At 42.3% G+C, this 16,235-nt stretch overlaps 2 protein-coding genes across 4 annotated transcripts in view; one reads left to right on the top strand and one right to left on the bottom strand.

Moving 5' to 3' along the window:
• LDLRAD3 (low density lipoprotein receptor class A domain containing 3) overlaps positions 1-16,235 on the top strand; it is a 273,554-nt gene that overhangs the window by 113,895 nt on the left and 143,424 nt on the right. The window lies entirely within an intron of this gene.
• LOC149462163 (ribosomal protein S6 kinase 2 beta-like) lies at positions 378-14,638 on the bottom strand. The gene is made up of 4 exons (XM_089677359.1): positions 14,488-14,638; positions 10,991-12,103; positions 3,899-4,078; positions 378-1,519 (listed from the first exon to the last, which is right to left on the bottom strand). The coding sequence occupies exons 1-4, from the start codon at positions 14,636-14,638 to the stop codon at positions 378-380; spliced, it is 2,586 nt and encodes an 861-aa protein (XP_089533485.1).

Genomic DNA, 16,235 nt, shown 5'->3' with positions numbered 1-16,235 from the left:
GCTACAGGTCCCAAAACAGGCTTTACAAGCCAAAGAGGAAACTGATAAACCAGTTTCCTCTGCATTACAACTGCCTGGAGCCCCTCAACATGTATAGTCGAGAATCCTGGGTCCACCGTGATTTCCACCGTGGCAGGATAGCGCACTGCCACACTATCTAATCTATCTATCTATCTATCTATCTATCTATCTATCTATCTATCTATCTATCCTATTTTATCTAATCTATTTTATCTATCTATCTATCTATCTATCTATCTATCTATCTATCTCTCTATCTATCATCATATCTAATTTACATTTTTTGTTCACTGTTGTGAACTTTTTAGTTAAGCATCCATTGAAGGATGGTCCTCTGGTTGTGATGGTGGTAGGGATCAGGCTTGTCTCGCCTTCATTCGCTCACTAATGTATTCAAATGCCTTAAAATACTCTTGACCCAATGAGTCAATTGGCATCTCCAGGTCTTTGGAAAGAAAAGTATCCACTTGAATGATTTCCTGCAGTGGTTCCTCGAGAATAGGTTCCAATGTACTTTGTACGGGTGATGGTCCTTCTTCTATCTCTTCCCAGTCAATACCCTTGAAGAAAGGGTGTGATCTGAGATTGCACACCAGGTGCGCACGTTGCTCTTGGTCAAGACGTAAAAGTCTGAGTAAGAGTTCTTGCAGGTAAAAGTTCAAGTGCCGTAGGAAATAGGGTTCCTTGGTGTACATGGAAGTGACCAACTGCTTTTCAGTCTCCTGTCCAGTATAAAAAGGATGCTCCCCTAAGGCCATCTCATATACTATTATCCCAAATGAGAAATAGTCAGCGGGGTAATAGTATGGCCATTGGTAATAGACTTCAGGGGCCATGTAACATAGCGTCCCCGCGCAACCTGTGACTCTGTTTTTCTCCGTGACGAACATAGCCGACAGGCCGAAATCGGCAATCTTGACGTGCCCGGCGTTATCCAGAAGAATGTTCTCTGGTTTTAGATCTCTGTGGACAATCTGTAGAGAATGAAGGTGCTGCAGTCCACAGAGAATTTCGGCAGTAACACATCTTAAGGTTACTTCATCAAGCGGAGCTGAATCTCTTATGAATTTTTGAAGATCTCCTCCGCCCAGGAACTCCATAGCAAAGACGAGATGAGTCTCTGTTTGGAAGGAGCAGTATAGATGTGCAAAAAATGAGTATCTGTTGCACATTTCCATTATGTAGCTCTCTGTAATGACGCAGCTGGGATCCTGCCGAAGTAATGGTCTTTTTTTAACCATTTTCACTGCTAGCTTCTGCTTAATGTCAGGATGAGAGGCCAACACTACTTTTCCAAAGCTCCCCTGTCCTAGTACTCTATGGAAGTTGAAACTTTCCAGGCTAAGTTTGTAGGACTGGTCGGTAGGGGAAGTAGCTTTGACCAGTGAAGCCTGCTTGCTCTCACTGGTATCTGAAGTATTGGTAGGTTTCTTGTCCTCCATCGATGTAGCTTGCTGAATTTGCGCAGTGTCTTTGTTGGATGGGATCTCATATTTGCCTGGAGAGAGAGAAAAAAAGTATTATTTCTACTTCCACATCATTTATGTGAAACTGCGGCCATTTAAAGGCATATATGTCTTTATTATTTTGCATAAATTTAACAAACATAGTATGAGAGGTAAACAGAACATGTACAAGTAGATAAACAACAACAACAACAAAAAACATCACAGATGAGGTAACTGCGGCCATTGAAATGTCTTTTTTTTCTTTTACATATGGAAGTGGGGAATCCATACTGGCCCATTCCATACTCGGGCTGCGCTTTCTGCTAAGTAACTCTTGTGCTCTAGGGCTTGTTTACATCATATCCATTGAGCCACGTTTTTTCTACACACCACCCTACAATACAGCATGTTGTACATTTCATAAACGCACATGCAGTGCAATGGGGTAAACGAGGCTTATTGAAATGCATTCTTTTTCTTGTCTATGCATTCATACTACGTTCAATGCATCTGGTGTAAATGAGCCCTAAGCTGTTCCTCCCTCTCAATGCAATCCCATCACTCTGCTTATCTTAATTGACTAAATAGAAATGTGATCACTATTTTGTATTTGGTTGTGAGTCCGTAGTTGTGGATGACACCCCAACTTTCCTAACGATTTAGAAATGTGTGTGTAGAAAAATATGACAAAGCGGAATGAATAGTCTGCTCCTGCAGCCCCCAGTCTGCCTGGTCATACAGATCCTAGAACACAACTGTCTATAGGAATGGTCCTAGTGAATGGGAATGTCATGGGGGGGGGGGGGGGGGGCAGTGTAAGGTCTTATTCCTATTAAAGGGTCCTGTATACACAGCCTGTCACTGGGGAGGCGCTCACACTGACTTTGTATTTATCCATAGACTATGTATGCCTCCTGCACACCTGACCCCTGACCCCTGCAGCCCAACTGTCACCTGAATTCAACTGACGGCAGGCTGACAAATGCTGCTGCTAATGACAAGTGCTATTACTGGCAGGACCTCCAGGTATGAGACTTGGCAGCAGATTCATAACAACGTATCCCCCATCCGTATTCTCCATCAGAAGATTTCCCTTCTATTCCTGTTCTGGTGGCAGCCCACAATGTTGGCTTTTCCATCACTTTCTATCCCAGTGACATTGGTGGTCAGGACAAATATAGAGGATTAATCTTTGTAATGGGGGATAAAAAAAACCTGACAGGGGGTCTTAACTCTCCCCTACACTCTACCCGGTGACCCCATTATGTGTATGTATAGTGACCCCAATATATATGTAATTGGTGATAAATGTTGTATACCCTTACAGTGCCCTGCATTATATCTCAATAGACTAATACTTACTTTCTGCGTCTTCTTCTCCTAATTTAGTCTGAGAAAAGGGGCAACATCTAGCCAGACACTGCCAAAATCTCTTCCCAGTTGCCCTAAATCTACCCCTTTTAGGGGCAGAATCTTGGGGCTGTGATGCTGTTCTGTGGTCCTCTGTTAAGGGTCCCACTGTTTGTAATGTAAAAGGCTCCTCCTTGTTGGTTTTCAGGAGGTCCTTCACATTATTTGCTCTCTTTCTCCTAAATAGCCGCATCATGATTACAAATGACAAAGCTTCTCAGAGAAAGAAAAATCGCTTCCACTCCTGGTAGCGTAGACAAAGGGAATGACTGCAGGCTGAGGGGGCGGAGCCAAGTGGCGATGACATCAGAGTACTGGTAGCTATGGAAACAAGGTCACATGACTGTAGCTTGGAAGGTACATGACCATATATGGAAAAAGCATTGGGCTTCCTATGTGGTGTTTGTATATCACATTTTTTGGGTAATTCTTTTTCAATGTGGGACATCTTTGCTCAGCTTACATCTGTATTATTCATGTTTTATGTATCCAGCACCCAATGAAATCATGTTATTCCTGTCTATGGATGGGATTCACAAAGCTACAACACCAGGACAAGGTTCTATTGTTAGCCCTGTACCTGCCATGTTCTGATCTTCTGGCTCCCAACTGAAATTAATGGTCATGTGATCTTAGCCTGGGGGAGGGGGGGGGGGAGAAGACATTTTGGCCATATAGTGTGTAGTCCGTTGAGTGCCAGGCTGTAATATTCCTTCATTATCGGGACATTGGTCAGATTTCAACGCTGAGATAGAATGACAACTGGTCATGTAACGCTGTATACTAATTGATTTCATAGACCCTATTATTTGAGAAACAGAACTTTCTTTTGGGGATGTTTAATATCCACTGTTTTTGTTTTTTTTTGTTTTTTACTATATAAAGGAAAAAGAATGTAAACAATTGGACAATATGGTAGTCCTCAGCCCTGGATATCTATTCTCAGTGCATGACTTTTATAAGTCCCCATGACATCCCTTAGGTCACCAAGACATAGCAATCTTAATGTGATATCTGACCACACTGAGATCTTAGCCCCAAAGACCACTGATCAGCTACAAAGGGGAAGCCATACCGGCCCATTCCATCCTCAGGCTGCGCTTCCTGCTTAGTAGCACTCGGGCTGTAAGGCTTGTTTACACCATATCCATTGACTGGGTTTTTCTGCATACCACCGCACATGTATGGTGTGAAGAAATCTATAAGCCGGCCATAGATGAGTCAAAAACCGAACATTCTGTCGATCGAAAAATGAGAAGAGCCCATACAAGTGTGCCATCATTTGTTTCATTTTTCTAAAATAAATTCCAGCATGTTGGGTCTGGCACTTTCGATTGCTGCATGAAAACGACATCTCGCAGCAGGCACACTAATAATGCGAAAACCAAACGATTCTACGTTCAACAAGAATTTTCGCTTGGTTTTCTATCTATGGCCGGCTTTACTGTCCTCCCTCTCAATGCAATTCCATTTGCAGACCCTTGCTGTTTCCTTATGTTTCCTATTGTTATTACTGAACTGAAACAGCAAACTGCATGAAAAGTGCGTGTGGTGTGAACTGTAAGCAAAAACCTATCTTTTATGTATTATTGTGGTGTGAACTGGCCCTAAGTGTCATTTTTCTCTGCTGCCTCATTCTTGTGCTATCAGTTTGAGTCACACCTGACTGGTTTTCCTGACCCCAAGATAAAAAAGGATGGAGCTCCAGCACACAGCCTTTGATGGACAACCTTACTTCTGTTCCTCTGTGATGTGTGAAGGGGTTGTCCCTTCCCTCCAATCAGCTCTCAGTGAGCTCTGCAGACTGTAACCTCAGCTCTCTGCTCCCTGCTTTCTGAAGCTCAGACAAGCTGTAAAAATTCAGCATTTTGAATAGCTGTGGAAGACAGATGGCTTCAGATAACAGATATAACTTATGTAGGAGGATTTGTCTCATCTTCATGCGTGTATACAAGATATACAGTTGTGTTCAAAATAATAGCAGTCACACATCACTAACCGGATCAATCACTGTTTTTGGTAGAAATGATATTTCTACATGGCAAATAATTTCCTAGCAGGTCTAGTAGAGTAATAGAAATCCAACAGACCCAACAGTCATGACATGCATGCTGCTGATTCTGTGTAATTGAATCACTCATTGAAAGGGGCATGTTCAAAATAATAGCAGTGTGGAGTTCTATTAGTGAGGTCATTCATTCTTTGAAAAACAGGTGGCAATTATTGCCCTTATATAAGGAAGGAAGGCAGCAAATGTTGTACATGCTGGTTACAGTGCATTTCTCTCTGAAATTCTGAGGAAAATGGGTCGTTCCAGACATTGTTCAGAAGAACAGCGTACCTTGATTAAAAAGTTGATTGGAGAGGGGAAAACATATAAAGAAGTGCAGAAAATGATCGGCTGCTCAGCTAAAATGATCACAAATACTTTAAAATGGCAACCAAAACCTGAAAGACGTGGAAGAAAGCGAAAAACTACCATTCGAATGGATAGAAGAATAGCCAAAGTGGCGCGGACTCAGCCAACAATCAGCTCCAGGAAGATGAAAGAAGGTGTGACGTTCCCTGTGAGGACTGTTACAATTAGAAGACGCCTATGTGAAGCCAAGCTATCTGCAAGAATCCCCCGCAAAGTCCCACTGTTGGAAAAAAGACATGTGCTGAAGAGGTTTCAATTTGCCAAAGAGCACATTGACTGGCCTAAAGAGCAATTTTGTGGACTGATGAAAGTAAGATTGTTCTTTTTGGGTCTAGTGGCCGGAGACAGTTTGTCAGACGACCCCCAAACACTGAATTCAAGCCACAGTACACTGTGAAGACAGTGAAGCATGGTGGTGCAAGCATCATGATATGGGGATGTTTCTCATACTACGGTGCTGGGCCTATTTATTGCATACCAGGGATCATGGATCAGTTTGAATACATCAGAATACTTGAAGAGGTCATGCTGCCTTATGCTGAAGAGGAAATGCCCTTGAAATGGGTGTTCCAACAAGACAACGACCCCAAACACACCAGTAAACGTGCAACATCTTGGTTCCAGACCAACAAGATTGACGTTATGGAGTGGCCAGCCCAATCCCCGGATCTTAATCCAATAGAAAACTTGTGGGGTGACATCAAAAATGCCGTTTCTGAGGCAAAACCAAGAAATAGAGAAGAACTGTGGAATGTAGTCCAATCATCCTGGGCTGGAATACCTGATCACAGGGGCCAGAAGTTGGGTGACTCCATACAACACAGATGTACAGCAGTTCTCAGAAACAGTGCGACTACAACCAAATATTCATTAAGTCATTCAAAGAAAAGCAAAATCTTCAAACATTTTTCAGTTTATATAGTGAATGTTTGAGTTTGTAAAGAAGAATACAAACACTGCTATTTTTTGAACCGTCTAATATTCACTTTTCTTCAATTTTTTTTAGAGGAACAACACAAATTTGATCTATTTTACTTCATGTTTTGATTTGGAATAGAACGTGTCGTGTTCCCAATGCATTTGTGTGGATGGAAATAAAAGCTATTAGAAGGATTTTGACCTTTATTCCCTTTTTTCAACACACTGCTATTATTTTGAACACAACTGTATATATATATATATATATATATATATATATATATATATATATATATATATATATATATACAAACATACAAACTGTGCTGTCAACAAAGTATTTGCCCCCTTCCTGTTTTTTTTTTGTCACAGTTACATAATTCAGACCATCAAACACGTTTTAATATTACACGAAGAAAACCAGACTAAATACAAAGTGCAGTTTTTAAGTGATGTGATGCTTTCATTTCATTAAAGGGAAAACAATCTGTCCAAACCTGCCTGGCCCTATGTGAAAAAGTAAATGCCCCCTAAACCTAATGACTGGTTGTGCCACCCTTGGTGGCAACAACTGCAATTAAGTATTTGCAATAATTGGCAATGAGTCTTTCACACCACTGTGGAGGGATTTTGGCCCACTCTTCTTTGCAGAATTCAGCCACCTTGGAGGGTTTTCCAGCATGAAAGACCTTTTTAAGGTCATGCCACAGCATCCCAATGGGATTTAAGTCTGGACTTTGACTTGGGCACTCCAAAACCTTTATTTTATTTTATTTATTTATTTATTTGTGGTGGACATGCTGGTGTGTATCGGACCATTGTTCTGCTGCATAATCCAAGTGCTCTTGAGCTTGAGTTCAGGAACTGATGGCCGGACATTCTCCTTCAGGATTTTCTGGTAGAGCATAGAATTCATGGTTCCATCAGATATGGGAAGCCATCCAATTCCTGAAGCTGCAAAGTAGCCCCAGACCAGCACATTACAACCACCATGTTTGACTATTGGTTTGATGTGTTTTATTTATTTGTGTTTGTGATTTGCCAGTAATCACTTGACCTCCAGAAAGTTTTACCCTCTTCATGACCAGGCCATTTCATGCTATTCAGCACTTTGCAGCTTTAACTGGTAATTGCACCGTCATGGAACACTGTAAGAAAATCAAATTTATATCATGTTTTCTTCTTCACACAAATAGACCTTTCTTTTAATGACGTTTGATCACCACTGAGTTGCTTTTTTCAATTTTTATTGAAATAAAAAAAACCCAATCTATTTTACTTTCTGTAAATATCCAATACAAAAATGAAACCATCACATTTCTTCAAAAATGTATGCCAAAAGTTATTCTGCTACGTCTTTGGTAAAAAAAAAAATCCTAATACGTGTATACTGATTGGTTTGTGTGAACGGTATAGCGTCTACAAACTATGATATAATTACTGGACTTTTTTTGTAAATAATAATAATTGCAGCGATCAGCGCCGTACAGTGGAACTGTGATGATGCTGTTGGCAATCTGATACCAACTGACACTGACATCACCAGTGACACTATTACAGTGATCAATAATAATACTTTACACTGTCACTGTGCTAATGAGGTGGACTGGGAAGGGGCTAACATCTTGGGGTAATAAAAGGGTTAAGTGTGTGCTTATGAATTGTTAATGTGTGTAATATGTGCTACTTTTTACTAAGATCTGTTTGCTCATTCTTCTTCCTTTGCAGAGAGAAGAAACAGACAGATCATTCCCTCTGTGCAGAGCCCTGTGTGTTTGTTAACACAGAGCTCTAGGCTTTAATTGGACACAGCAGATCAGCAGGTCTCAGCCATGAATCATTGGATGACACCTGCTGCCAAAATCCCGCTGTTGAGGTGCATTACAGCCCATTAAAGTAGATCTTCACCCTCATTTTTCACTTTCCACAACTCCCCCGTATATCCTTTCCTAAGAGTAAGGGGTGTAAAGTTTGCACTGCGACCCCATCCCCTGAATAGGTTGCAGTTGGATGTGACCGGTTTTTCCGTGTGCGCGAAGGAAAGAATCGACCGTGGCATGTGAACACTTTCGCCTGCTGGTCCTGGATGGTCACTTCCAGCTTTCTCTCCTAGGTAAGAATAGAACCCACCCCCTTCCTCCTGGTCTATTAAAGTGGTTGTAAACCTCTAACAAGAAGTATGAACACAGCATAACCCTCCATAGTGTGTGCTTGTCTCAATCCAGAGCACTACAGAGAGGCAGCTTACAGCAGACAACGCTGGATTCGCTGGGCAGGGTGAGTATTTTTATTGGAGGACAGCTCAGCTGTGGAGATAAGTCAGAAAAGTGGGTGCATTTCACCAGCGAACAGAGATAACGGCTAGCACACTGTAATCTGCTTCAGTAAAAGTGCCTTTATTTGTGTTGTTTAGGCATGTTACATGAGCAATGCAACATTTTGGAACCTGCAAGGGACCTTCATCAGGCCAAGTGACAGAGAGACGCCTTGCAGTTGCAGCTTGTGAAACCTTGCGGCTGCAGCTAGACAGGATAATGCACCTAGAGCTACTAACATTTAGGGCAGTATGCACCCAGGGAGGAATGATCACAATGCAGACTGCTGGCGTTCTGGGCATTCGTCTCTGGGTGTATAGTCCCCTAAATGTTCGTAGGATTGGGTGCACCTTCCACCAGCTGTCAGTTTCCCATAGACTTTTCCAGTCTGCCAGCAGTGGGACTGGATGGTGCACCTGTGCCCTCCACCCTCACTTAAACACCAGAGTTGCATGCACTAGGTGGCAGAGAGTCTGTCCAGGCATGAAAGAGTGTGTGAGAACAGGCACTCCATTCCCATCAGGTGAAATTGATCCACAAAGAACTGAGCCTGGAGTCAGGGGACTGGGGAGCCAAACTGTGCACAGACTTAGTGCAGGTTGACTCCGGCATTGCACAGTAACGCGCTGTGTGTCCCTGTGCAATTCAGTGCGATGCAATTTAAAAACGCACTGAAACCGGATCACATGGTTGTAAGCTCCAACGAGCAGGGCCCTCTCAGTCCTTCTGTATTCATTTGTATTGTAATTGTACAGTCTGCCTTTATGTTGTAAAGCGCTGCGTAAGCTGTTGGCGCTATATAAATCCTGTATTATAATAATAAAAAACATGGCTCTGCGGTACCATGCATTTTGGTGCAGCAAACACACTGTATTTGTGATCTGTGTTTGGAGTGCCGTTAGGAATCTATTGCCACCCACAGCAGTGTTCTTGTGTGAACCGGGGCTGGGGCCCTTGTGCAGGGTGACTGGTCTTGTCTACACCCCCCATAGATTTTTGCAGGCAACATGTGATGGGTGTGACCACTAAAAATTCTGTTAAACCATCTACACATTGCTATATACCCCCTTCTAGCAAACTTTCCATATAAACAGGGATTTTTCGTTCACATACATTTCAATGCATGTTTAAGCCGGCCAACTACGTCAAAGTAATCCCTCTCTGGCCAGTTCCTACCTTAATCTCTATCTATCTATCTATCTATCCATAAGTCGTATCCGACCCTTGGTGATTGCATGGACCGTCACTCCTAAGTGACTTTTTCCATGAATTTTCCTAGCAATTATTTTACAGGGTAGGTTGGCAAGTCTTTCCCCAGCCCCTACCATGCAGGAGATCCCGCATGGCCAGGGATGAAACTAGGACAATTAAGACAGAAGCCAATTAACCTACCACCATATCTTTGGAGTGTGGGAGGAAACCGGAGTACCCGGAGGAAACCCACGCGAACACAATGAGAAAATGCAAAATCCATGCAGGAGGCGCCATGGTTGGAAATCGAACCCATGACCCAATTACTGCAAGGCAGAAGTGCTAACCACTAAGCCACTGTGCCGCCCATCTATATTATCTATCTATCTAAAAAGCTTTTCTTTTCAAAAGCACAAGCAACTCGCTTCTTTTTAAGGGCTTTTTTGCCCAATTTTGTTAAAAGAAAAAGTTCCATAAATCTTTCCAACGCATGGGGTATTCACCATCAAACGAATTAACCAATATTCAGCCGTCTGGCTTGTACATCGATTTCCGTCTGTCTCCTGCACACTCTATCCGAAATGGCTTTCCCCGCACACAGCTCGCCAATAGCACACAGCTTGTCTGACTTCCACCTCTACTAGGTGAAGCCCACCTGACTCCAAGGCAGAGCCCTCCTGTCTGCCAGGGTGGAGCCCTCCTGTCTGCCGGGGTGGAGCCCAGAATCATGGCCTGGCCTCCGCAAAAAGGCCTGCACACACCTGTGCAATCAGCGCTGGCTGCTCTCAAAACATGGGCCCAGGATTGGAGATTTCATCCCTCCCAAATCTCTTAGAAATCTCCAGGTTACAGGTCCCAAAACAGGCTTTACAAGCCAAAGAGGAAACTGATAAACCAGTTTCCTCTGCATTACAACTGCCTGGAGCCCCTCAACATGTATAGTCGAGAATCCTGGGTCCACCGTGATTTCCACCGTGGCAGGATAGCGCACTGCCACACTATCTATCTATCTATCTATCTATCTATCTATCTATCTATCTATCTATCTATCTTATCTATCTTATCTATCTATCTATCTTATCTATCTATCTATCTATCTTATCTATCTTATCTATCTATCTATATTATCTATCTATCTCTCTATCATCATATCTAATTTACATTTTTTGTTCACTGTTGTGAATTTTTTAGTTAAGCATCCATTGAAGGATGGCCCTCTGGTTGTGATGGTGGTAGGGATCAGGCTTGTCTCGCCTTCATTCGCTCACTAATGTATTCAAATGCCTTAAAATACTCTTGACCCAATGAGTCAATTGGCATCTCCAGGTCTTTGGAAAGAAAAGTATCCACTTGAATGATTTCCTGCAGTGGTTCCTCGAGAATAGGTTCCAATGTACTTTGTACGGGTGATGGTCCTTCTTCTATCTCTTCCCAGTCAATACCCTTGAAGAAAGGGTGTGATCTGAGATTGCACACCAGGTGCGCACGTTGCTCTTGGTCAAGACGTAAAAGTCTGAGTAAGAGTTCTTGCAGGTAAAAGTTCAAGTGCCGTAGGAAATAGGGTTCCTTGGTGTACATGGAAGTGACCAACTGCTTTTCAGTCTCCTGTCCAGTATAAAAAGGATGCTCCCCTAAGGCCATCTCATATACTATTATCCCAAATGAGAAATAGTCAGCGGGGTAATAGTATGGCCATTGGTAATAGACTTCAGGGGCCATGTAACATAGCGTCCCCGCGCAACTTGTGACTCTGTTTTTCTCCGTGACGAACATAGCCGACAGGCCGAAATCGGCAATCTTGACGTGCCCGGCGTTATCCAGAAGAATGTTCTCTGGTTTTAGATCTCTGTGGACAATCTGTAGAGAATGAAGGTGCTGCAGTCCACAGAGAATTTCGGCAGTAACACATCTTAAGGTTACTTCATCAAGTGGAGCTGAATCTCTTATGAATTTTTGAAGATCTCCTCCGCCCAGGAACTCCATAGCAAAGACGAGATGAGTCTCTGTTTGGAAGGAGCAGTATAGATGTGCAAAAAATGAGTATCTGTTGCACATTTCCATTATGTAGCTCTCTGTAATGACGCAGCTGGGATCCTGTCGAAGTAATGGTCTTTTTTTAACCATTTTCACTGCTAGCTTCTGCTTAATGTCAGGATGAGAGGCCAACACTACTTTTCCAAAGCTCCCCTGTCCTAGTACTCTATGGAAGTTGAAACTTTCCAGGCTAAGTTTGTAGGACTGGTCGGTAGGGGAAGTAGCTTTGACCAGTGAAGCCTGCTTGCTCTCACTGGTATGTGAAGTATTGGTAGGTTTCTTGTCCTCCATCGATGTAGCTTGCTGAATTTGCGCAGTGTCTTTGTTGGATGGGATCTCATATTTGCCTGGAGAGAGAGAAAAAAAGTATTATTTCTACTTCCACATCATTTATGTGAAACTGCGGCCATTTAAAGGCATATATGTCTTTATTATTTTGCATAAATTTAACAAACATAGTATGAGAGGTAAACAGAACATGTACAAGTAGATAAACAACAACAACAAAAAACATCACAGATGAGGTAACTGCGGCCATTGAAATGTCTTTTTTTTCTTTTACATATGGAAGTGGGGAATCCATACTGGCCCATTCCATACTCGGGCTGCGCTTTCTGCTAAGTAACTCTTGTGCTCTAGGGCTTGTTTACATCATATCCATTGAGCCACGTTTTTTCTACACACCACCCTACAATACAGCATGTTGTACATTTCATAAACGCACATGCAGTGCAATGGGGTAAACGGGGCTTATTGAAATGCATTCTTTTTCTTGTCTATGCATTCATACTACGTTCAATGCATCTGGTGTAAATGAGCCCTAAGCTGTTCCTCCCTCTCAATGCAATCCCATCACTCTGCTTATCTTAATTGACTAAATAGAAATGTGATCACTATTTTGTATTTGGTTGTGAGTCCGTAGTTGTGGATGACACCCCAACTTTCCTAACGGTTTAGAAATGTGTGTGTAGAAAAATATGACAAAGCGGAATGAATAGTCTGCTCCTGCAGCCCCCAGTCTGCCTGGTCATACAGATCCTAGAACACAACTGTCTATAGGAATGGTCCTAGTGAATGGGAATGTCATGGGGGGGGCGGGGGGGGGGCAGTGTAAGGTCTTATTCCTATTGAAGGGTCCTGTATACACAGCCTGTCACTGGGGAGGCGCTCACACTGACTTTGTATTTATCCATAGACTATGTATGCCTCCTGCACACCTGACCCCTGACCCCTGCAGCCCAACTGTCACCTGAATTCAACTGACGGCAGGCTGACAAATGCTGCTGCTAATGACAAGTGCTATTACTGGCAGGACCTCCAGGTATGAGACTTGGCAGCAGATTCATAACAACGTATCCCCCATCCGTATTCTCCATCAGAAGATTTCCCTTCTATTCCTGTTCTGGTGGCAGCCCACAATGTTGGCTTTTCCATCACTTTCTATCCCAGTGACATTGGTGGTCAGGACAACTATAGAGGATTAATCTTTGTAATGGGGGCATAAAAAAACCTGACAGGGGATCTTAACTCTCCCCTACACTCTACCCGGTGACCCCATTATGTGTGTGTATGTATAGTGACCCCAATATATATGTAATTGGTGATAAATGTTGTATACCCTTACAGTGCCCTGCATTATATCTCAATAGACTAATACTTACTTTCTGCGTCTTCTTCTCCTAATTTAGTCTGAGAAAAGGGGCAACATCTAGCCAGACACTGCCAAAATCTCTTCCCAGTTGCCCTAAATCTACCCCTTTTAGGGGCAGAATCTTGGGGCTGTGATGCTGTTCTGTGGTCCTCTGTTAAGGGTCCCACTGTTTGTAATGTAAAAGGCTCCTCCTTGTTGGTTTTCAGGAGGTCCTTCACATTATTTGCTCTCTTTCTCCTAAATAGCCGCATCATGATTACAAATGACAAAGCTTCTCAGAGAAAGAAAAATCGCTTCCACTCCTGGTAGCGTAGACAAAGGGAATGACTGCAGGCTGAGGGGGCGGAGCCAAGTGGCGATGACATCAGAGTGCTGGTAGCTATGGAAACAAGGTCACATGACTGTAGCTTGGAAGGTACATGACCATATATGGAAAAAGCATTGGGCTTCCTATGTGGTGTTTGTATATCACATTTTTTGGGTAATTCTTTTTCAATGTGGGACATCTTTGCTCAGCTTACATCTGTATTATTCATGTTTTATGTATCCAGCACCCAATGAAATCATGTTATTCCTGTCTATGGATGGGATTCACAAAGCTATAACACCAGGACAAGGTTCTATTGTTAGCCCTGTACCTGCCATGTTCTAATCTTCTGGCTCCCAACTGAAATTAATGGTCATGTGATCTTAGCCTGGGGGAGGGGGGGGGAGAAGACATTTTGACCATATAGTGTGTAGTCCGTTGAGTGCCAGGCTGTAATATTCCTTCATTATCGGGACATTGGTCAGATTTCAACGCTGAGATAGAATGACAACTGGTCATGTAACGCTGTATACTAATTGATTTCATATACCCTATTATTTGAGAAATAGAACTTTCTTTTGGCGATGTTTAATATCCACTGTTTTTGTTTTTTTTTTGTTTTTTTTTTACTATATAAAGGAAAAAGAATGTAAACAATTGGACAATATGGTAGTCCTCAGCCCTGGATATCTATTCTCAGTGCATGGCTTTTATAAGTCCCCATGACATCCCTTAGGTCACCAAGACATAGCAATCTTAATGTGATATCTGACCACACTGAGATCTTAGCCCCAAAGACCACTGATCAGCTACAAAGGGGAAGCCATACCGGCCCATTCCATCCTCAGGCTGCGCTTCCTGCTTAGTAGCACTCGGGCTGTAAGGCTTGTTTACACCATATCCATTGACTGGGTTTTTCTGCATACCACCGCACATGTATGGTGTGAAGAAATCTATAAGCCGGCCATAGATGAGTCAAAAACCGAACATTCTGTCGATCGAAAAATGAGAATAGCCCATACAAGTGTGCCATCATTTGTTTCATTTTTCTAAAATAAATTCCAGCATGTTGGGTCTGGCACTTTCGATTGCTGCATGAAAACGACATCTCGCAGCAGGCACACTAATAATGCGAAAACCAAACGATTCTACGTTCAACAAGAATTTTCGCTTGGTTTTCTATCTATGGCCGGCTTTACTGTCCTCCCTCTCAATGCAATTCCATTTGCAGACCTTTGCTGTTTCCTTATGTTCCCTATTGATATTATATCAGTCTCACTGAGGAGCTGCCACTAAAGTATATGGACTATTACAGACTTTTATGGACTTTCGGGTTATTTTAGCTTCATTTGTTATCATATATGCACCAGTGGTTGCTTCTGATTATACTTTACTCCTTTTTTACTTCTATCAATTCCATCATTCTGCTTATCCTAATTGAAAGTCCACTGTCCTATGTCTGGTTTCATCTCAGTAGTTGTGGATGCTACCCCAACTTTCTTGATGTGTTAGAAATATTTGTGTACGTAATAAATATACACAGTGCTGTAAAAGATAATATTTGCCCCCTTCCTATTTTTTTTTGCATATTTGTCACACTTAAATGATTTTGACCATCAAACAGATTTAGTGTGTGCTTGTCTCAATCCAAAGCGCTACGGGCTAGTTCACATTAGATGCAGTCCTGTGCCTTTTTTTCTGCATCAAAAAAAATGCATGCAGTGTTTTCTATGTACTCCAATGGCCCTAGTTCACACCAGTGCAGTCAGTTCCAGTCAGTTTCCGGTGCAGAAAAAAAGTAGAACATGCTGAATTTTTTCCATACAGAACTGTACTGAAACAGCAAACTGCATGAAAACTGCGTGTGGTGTGAACTGTAAGCAAAAACGTATCTTTAATGCATCCAAATTGCATTTTTGTGGTGTGAACTGGCCCTAAGTGTCATTTTTCTATGCTGTCTCGTTTTTATGCTATCTGTTTAAGTCACACCTGACAGGTTTTCCTGACCCCAAGAGAAAAAAGGTGACAGGTGATGGAGCTCCAGCACACAGCCTTTGATGGACAACCTTACTTCTGTTCCTCTGTGATGTGTGAAGGGGGTGTCTCTTCCCTCCAATCAGCTCTCCGTAAGCTCTGGAGACTGAAACTTCAGCTCTCTGCTCCCTGCTTTCTGAAAGCTCAGACAAGCTGTAAAAATTCAGCATTTTGAATAGCTGTAGAAAACAGATGGCCGCAGATAAACAGATATACCTTATGTAGGAGGATTTATTTCATCTTCAGTTGTGTATACAAACAAACAAAAAAATATATATATATATAATATCATACACACACAAACAGTTCTGTCCAGAAAGTATTTGGCCCCTTCTTGGTTTTTTTTTTTTTTTTTTTTTTTGCATATTTGTCACACTTGCATGATTCAGACCGTCAAACACGTTTTAATATTACACGAAGAAAACCAGACTAAATACAAAGTGCAGTTTTTAAGTGATGTGATGCTTTCATTTTAAGAAGGGAAAAA

This window comes from Staurois parvus, unplaced genomic scaffold (assembly GCF_062004578.1).
Source record: "Staurois parvus isolate SC_StPar_1 unplaced genomic scaffold, SC_StPar_1.0 ptg000184l, whole genome shotgun sequence".
Lineage (NCBI taxonomy): Eukaryota > Metazoa > Chordata > Amphibia > Anura > Ranidae > Staurois > Staurois parvus.
The sequence above is the reverse complement of the archived record's forward strand: the minus strand, read 5'-3'. Positions and strand labels throughout refer to the sequence as shown.

Bases quoted from the DNA above. Each gene is read 5' to 3' on its own strand.
- LOC149462163 (XM_089677359.1), bottom strand. From the start codon at position 14,638: ATGCAGAAAAACCCAGTCAATGGATATGGTGTAAACAAGCCTTACAGC. The intron at 12,104-14,487 runs GTCAGATATCAC...CTCTCTCTCCAG, and splicing joins GGGGCTAAGATCTCAGTGTG to GCAAATATGAGATCCCATCC. The intron at 4,079-10,990 runs GTGAGCGAATGA...GCCGGCTTATAG, and splicing joins TAAGGCATTTGAATACATTA to ATTTCTTCACACCATACATG.